Source organism: Grammomys surdaster, unplaced genomic scaffold (assembly GCF_004785775.1).
Source record: "Grammomys surdaster isolate TR1022 unplaced genomic scaffold, NIH_TR_1.0 125941, whole genome shotgun sequence".
Classification (NCBI taxonomy): domain Eukaryota; kingdom Metazoa; phylum Chordata; class Mammalia; order Rodentia; family Muridae; genus Grammomys; species Grammomys surdaster.
Genome location: NW_021620763.1, coordinates 643,305 through 650,291, shown reverse-complemented (window position 1 = coordinate 650,291; position 6,987 = coordinate 643,305). Strand labels below are relative to the sequence as shown.

Here is a 6,987-nt window from a genome sequence, read left to right as displayed (position 1 = left end):
ACACACACACACACACACACACACACACACACACACACACACACACACACCAACTGAAGTGTTATTTTGCCACATTCACTCCTTTAGTCTTGGCACTTGGAGGTAGTAAAGAATCTGAAGTTTGAGACCAGACCAGCCTGGTGACATAGAGACTGCTGAGAGAAAGAGATGCATATTGGAATGAAAATGTTTGGACTGACAAGTAGCTAGAGAGCTATCAACGTATTCCTGATTATTGTCTTTTAAAGAGCACTTGGTGTAGTGCCAGTGCACTTAATACTCAATAAAGTTTTTACTGCAATAAATCAGAGTGCAATATGAGGTGAGAAAACCAAGAAGGCAAATGATTTATAGAAAAATACATTTGTGTTTTGACGTCTTATTTTAATTGGCTCATAGCCTACCAAGTTTTGTATGTTTTCTGACATGGAGACTTTTAGACAAATGAAATGTATGCACTTTATAAATGATGCAATTTATAATGGGACAGTCAAATGGTGACAGCCATAGACAGCCTGAGAACAGGAAGGGTGAAGTGCCGATCGGAAGATTACCACGTAGATTGCACAGCCGGCTCTGTCTGTGCCGGTTGGCCTTGTTTGTGCTGCTGCTCCTGCATGACACAGGGTCTCAGGCAGCCCAGGACAGCCTCAGAGTTCACTGTAGAGCTGAAGAGGATCTTGAGCTCCTGATTCTCCTGCCTCCATCTCCCAGTGCTAGATGACAGGTGTGAGCCACCACACCTGACTAGCAGTTGGCTTTAAGGAGCAGAATAGAATGTTGAAGAGAAGTGGTCAAGAGATGACACTCAGGGGAGGATGAAGAGAAAGAAAACCAGAGAGCCTCACAGTACAAGACAGGAGCCAGAGACTGGGACAGCACAGCACTGCACAGATGTAGCAGGACTGCAGAGGAGGCCCGAGTGGAGATACAGGCTGCAGTTGCATTCTCACAAGTAGCTTTTGAAAGAGTAATGAGGTCATGGTGTGGAAGCCAGGCTGCAGGATACAGTAAGAGTATTGAGGGAGGAAATGAAGGGAAGACAGAAGCCATTTGCTTTTTGCATGCCATGGGCTGTGTAGCAAGCTAGGAATGCACATTCCTTAATGTATTTTCAGTTTTTCATGACTCTTTAACCATGGCTTCCACAACTAGTGTCAGAGTTCCTACATACACAAAACTAAAATTTTTCCCTTTATTTCTTTCATCTTGAAACAGATGTGACACTCAATTCTCTGGTGTCTGAAGCATTTGTCAGGTTTTTTGTGGAACTCGTGGGGCACTATTCTCTGAATATGACTGTCACGGAGCGTGGGGAGCGTGTATTCCAGAGGGAGCCGTTCCGGAAGTCCCACACTTCCCGAAGTGTCCGCCACTTCCTAGATCTCTTCATGGAGACACAGATGTTTGCAGGATTTGTTCAGGACCGGGAGCTTCGGCAAAGTGGAGTTAAAGGTGGGTTTTACCAGGAACCATTGCCTCCTTATCTGATGTCTTAGAGCTCTGTTGGTATGAAGAGACACCATGACCACAACAGCTCTTATAAAGGAAAGCATCAAATTGGGACTGGCTTACAGTTTAGATTTAGTTTATGGTCACCATGGCGGGAAACATGGTGTCATGCAGGCAGACATGGTGCTGGAGAAGGAGCTAAGACATCTACATCTGGATCAGCAGGCAGAGACTGAGACACACTTCCTCCAACAAAGCCATACCTGTTCTAGCAAGGCCACATCTTCAAATAGCGCCACTCTGTGTGAGGCTGTGTGCGCCATTTTCTTACAAACCACCACATTTGGTGGAGTCTTAGAAGGATTGAATAATAGATGTGTACACTATCAAGGCACATCTGAGTTACTGTGGGATTATCTACAATACTGTTCAATTTAAGAATAATAGACTCAAGCCGGGTGGTGGTGGCGCACGCCTTTAGTCCCAGCACTTGGGAGGCAGAGGCAGGCGGATTTCTGAGTTTGAGAGTTCGAGGCTAGCCTGGTCTACAGAGTGAGTTCCAGGACAGCCAGGGCTACACAGAGAAACCCTGTCTCGAAAAACCAAAAAAAAAAAAAAAAAAAAAAAAAAAAGAATAATAGACTCGGGGCTGGAGAGATGACTCAGTGGTTAAGAGCACTGACTGCTTTTCCAGAGGTTCTGAGTTCAATTCCAAGCAACCATATGGTGGCTCACAACCATCTGTAATGGGATCTGATGCCCTCTTCTGGTGTGTCTGAAGAGAGCTACAGTGTACTCATATACATAAAATAAATAAATCTTAAAAAAAATAATAGGGTATAGTAAGAACAGGATTAAGGATACAGAGATGGCCCATCCATTAAAGGTGCTTGCTAGCAACCCTAACAGTCTGAGCTTTATTCCTGGACTCAGTGTGATGGAAGGAGAGAACAGACACCCACAAGTTGACCTCTGCCCACCTCACACACATACATAAAAGGATGAACACACACACAAAGTTAAGAAAATAAACAAGTAAAAATTAGATCATTAAAGAAAAGACTTGTCTTAGGCTTGGAGTATATTATGCTCAGTAGTAGAGAACCTGCCTAGCATGTACAAAGACCTGAGTTTTCCCACAACACTGCTAAAAAGAGGAAAAAAATGTTTTAATTAGGGATTTCCTGCTGTGAACAGACACCATGTCCAAGGCAATTCTTAAAAGGACAACATTTAATTGGGGCTGGTTTACAGGTTCAGAGGCTCAGTCCGTTATCATCAAGACAGGAGCATGACAGTGTCTAAGCAGGCATGGTACAGGCAGAGCTGAGTGGTCTGCATCTTCATCTGAAGGCTGCTAGTGGAAGACTGACTTCCAGGCAGCTAGGATGAGGGTCTTAAGCCCATGCCTACAGTGACACATCTACTCCAACAAGCGCCACTCCCCGGGCCAACCATCACAAAAAGGAAAGGTTTAATTTAATTGGTTTCCAGGCTGTCTTGTTGAATAGTCTCACCGATGTCTTCTTCATAGGTTTGTTTGAAGTCCGGGCTCTTCAATATTTGGAAACAATTCCTGAGTCAGAACCCAGCGGGGTGAATAGAATTTTACGAAGTCTTGGTGAGTCACTTTGCCCTATTGGATAATTAACCCTGTGGTATAAGTCCCCAAGTCACGACCATGCAGCTTCTCTAGGTTGGGGATACTTAAAAAAAATAGTTCTATTTACCAGAAAATAATGTATTTAAATATACAGATAAATTTTTGCGTATAATTTCAGGGTGTCCATGGACTTAAGACTTAAAATCCCTGGGGGATGGGAAGCAGAAGGGGATGCCTCAGTCCAATTCTGCATTTTATAAACATTATTCCTTAGGATTTTTAAATTCCAGACTGATGTGAGGACAGTGGTGTGCCTGTCACAAGACAGTGGCCTTAAACTATGAGCTCTGGAATGTATGCCCCTGATTAGACCCTATCCTTAACTAGCTGAGAGGCTGTGGCACATTATGCCGCAGGCTGTGATTTCATCCACACCTTGGGTTAGATTAGATAAGATGAGAATCTTTAGGGACTTTAGAAAGGTCTCCCTTGAGCATTTAGAAATCTCCAGGGAAAGCCGGGCGGTGGTGGCGCACGCCTTTAATCCCAGCACTTGGGAGGCAGAGGCAGGTGGATTTCTGAGTTCAAGGCCAGCCTGGTCTACAGAGTGAGTTCCAGGACAGCCAGGGCTACACAGAGAAACCCTGTCTCGGAAAAAAAAAAAAATCTCCAGGGAGTGAGACAGGTAATTTGAAACTCCAGTCCAGTTGAAAACCACTTGTGTTAGATTATGTCTTGAGTTCTTTTCCACCTCTACAATTAGACATTCATGGGGTTTTTTAGTGGCTAAACCCATCAACTAATAGCTTTCCATTAGTGAAACAGAAAGCCTAAAGTAATAAAAGTGAGGCTCTAGAGCAGTGGTTCTCAGCCTGTGGGTCACGGCCCATTTGGCAAACCTCTGTTTTCAAAAATATTTATATTACAACTCATGACAGTAGCAAAATTACAGTTATGAAGTAGCAAAACTGATTTTATGATTAGAGGGTCACCACGACGTTACCCGGTCTCCGCATTAGGAAGGTTGAGGACCACTGTTCTGGAGGCTTATTTGGACTTCTAGTTTGTCGAGTTTCAGCCCATGGCTGATTGGCCTTGATGCTTTTGGGCCTGTGGCGAGACCCAGGTAGAAGAACATGCTTGTGTCATGACTGGACACAGAGCCAGGAAGGGACCAAGTCTGCAAAGGCACACTCATGACCAGGTCTCCTCCCTCTAGGCCCCACCTTTTTAAGGTTCCATTACTTTCCAATGGTGCCACAAGCTGGGGACCAAGCTCTTACACACAGGACTTTGGGGAACACTTATACAAAAATGACATTAGACAGCGCTTGATGAGGCACAAGGCAGCTAACCTCATGTGTCTCTGAATGGCTAGGTTACTAGTCCACCTCGAGTGGCTCTGAATGGCTAGGTTATTAGTCCTTTGGCTCAGGTACAACATATGAAAATGAAGTAAGTTCAAAGACTTTTTCTCTTTCCAGGAAGCAAAATGAGATTTCTTCATAAGAAATGAAATCTTTTCTTCATTCTAAGCATAACTGAAAGTGCCAAAGACAGTATTTTCCCAAGGATCTGGCTGCTCTGTAGAGTCCTGTAACATCCTTGTGACTGTAAAATGAGAAAGATTGCCGGAATGACTCCTGTGCTGCAGACCAACTGGGAGCAGTCTAGAACCAGTGCGCTCTCTTCTCCTTCTGATATGGGGTCTGTTTGTTTGTTTGTTGTTTGTTTGTTTTTGAGACAGGGTCCCTATATATAGCCCTGACTGTGATGGAACTGACTCTGTAGATCAGGCTGGCCTCAAATCCTGATGTCACAGATCTCAAAGATCTCACAGAGATCTGCCTTCCTCTGCCTCCCAAGTGCTGGGATTAAAGGCAGGTGTCACCATGTCTGGGCAAGTTATTTTTACTGTGGTGTTTTATCTTTGGCTATTGATGGGTACAAGAAGTTCTGCTTTGTGCTTAGTCTATGAAAGCAGTTGCCCTTTACAAGAAAAAGACTCAGAAATACTTGGTGTTGCATTTTCTAAAAACAATGCAAGGATGAGATTATCAGAGTAACAAGAGAATAATGAGAGTTTCAGGTACTAGAGAGACAGACATGGAGGACACCATGGTCACACGATTCTCATCACTGAAGCATCAGGTTGTTTTAAATCTATGGACCATTTGTGCTTTCAGATTCCAGTACTGTCAGAATTTCACTCATGTTAGAACTTTAAAAAGCAGATACCATGGAGGGATGCAGGACCTCCTCAGAACACATGTCCTGCTGGGATAGCTTGCTTCTCACATGTCAGCATTATGCTTTATGGAATGGAGCCAATATGAAAATGTCCTTTTAAGGACATACTATCTGTTTATTGTTTTGGTGTCTAAAATTTGCAGTTCTGTGATAATCTACATGCCATCTTATTCAAGCTTTAGATCAGCTTCATGATATTTTACAAGAAACTGGAATACAGAGAGGCTAAGTAACTCAGCCAGTTATATACAAGATATAGCTAAGCCAAACACTTGACTTACGAACACATGCAAAGCTGGTTAGTCCTACAGATCTAAATGAACTGTTTATAGTGATGTTTAAAGTTCTCTGTGGAGCACACCAGAGCTTCCTCTTGGCTCTGATGAGACTTTAAACTATGGGTGTCTGTGCAAGGATTGTTCCTATGTTTTTTCTTCTGATGCTGGATATAAAACCCAGGGCCTTCTGTGTGCTCTGCCATGGTGTTTATTTTTACATCGGTGTGAGTTTTTAGTGTTTCCTAAGCCTATACCTCTTCATCAACCAGATGCTGAAAATCTAAAGTAGGAGTAGCGGCTGGGGAAGGGAGTTTGTCAGTGACGGTGCAGTTTTCATTGATAAGTGATAGATGTGGTAAATGTCAGTTGTTTTCTGTAATCTCTGCTCAGGGCTTTGCCTGGCATGGAAAATAGTCATTTAGACTTGGAATGTTTGTACGTTGTATTGGGATACAACTGACTGACTTGTACAGTATTGTCATTGTTACTCGAGTAAGTGTGTCTGAATGAATCCACTTAAGACTGGTGCTGTGCGGGGGCTGGAGAGATGGCTCAGTGGTTAAGAGCACTGACTGCTCTTCCAGAGGTCCTGAGTTCAATTCCCAGCAACCATATGGTGGCTCACAACCATCTGTAATGGGATCTGATGCCCTCTTATGGGGTGTCTGAAGACAGCAACAGTGTACTCATAAATAAAAATAAATTAATTAATTAATTTAAAAAAAAGTCTTCAAAAAAGAAAAAAGAAAAAAGTCTGGTGCTGTGCAATATAGTTCCTAGATGTGGGTCCAGAGAAGAGAACTGAGCCTGTCTTTTAAAATGTTAATGCAGCTCACCTCAGTGGAGCTCCTCCCAGACATCTCTCATTCGCTCTCTTCTTACACTCCAATCCCAATGGAACAATTCATAATCGATTGTGTATAAGATGGGACAGGAGGGTTTACTGTGGTCAATCCTGACTGGCTCTCTGCAGGGAGACTTTGCTTTTTGGAGAGTCTTACCTTCTTACAATCTAAAGCTACTTCCTTTCATTGAGTTTGTTGTAATTTGTGTTTGTAAATGTTGTGAATTCTAAATATGTTTCTAAAAAGAATTGTTCAATATTTCTATTAAATGTTTACAGATCTTTTAATGAATAAAGGCATTTTTTAAAATCCCACAGATCTCTTGGAGAATTTAAAATAATGCACTTAAGATGTGTAGTAGTTACTTTTCTGTTGCAGTGATAGAACACTGGCCAAGCAACTTAAAGAAGGACATTTACCTTGGCTTACGGTGCCAGGGCTGAGAGTCAGTTCTGGTGTAGAAGCATGGCACCAACATGAAGGCAGGAGCAGGGAGAGTTCACATCTTCTTTTTTTTTTTTTTTTTTTTTTTTTTTTTAATATTTTTTTTTTTTTTTTT

The 6,987-nt window shown here is 42.6% G+C and overlaps 1 protein-coding gene across 1 annotated transcript in view; it reads left to right on the top strand.

The window, feature by feature from the left end:
- Dennd2c (DENN domain containing 2C) overlaps positions 1-5,001 on the top strand; it is a 41,105-nt gene extending 36,104 nt beyond the window's left edge. Inside the window, exons 16-18 of the mRNA XM_028753000.1 lie at positions 1,219-1,455; positions 2,987-3,073; positions 4,540-5,001. Of these exons, the coding sequence (XP_028608833.1) occupies positions 1,219-1,455; positions 2,987-3,073; positions 4,540-4,571 (356 nt within the window). The 3' untranslated portion in view covers positions 4,572-5,001. The remainder of the gene's footprint in view (positions 1-1,218; positions 1,456-2,986; positions 3,074-4,539) is intronic.
- Positions 5,002-6,987: the final 1,986 nt, after the last annotated feature.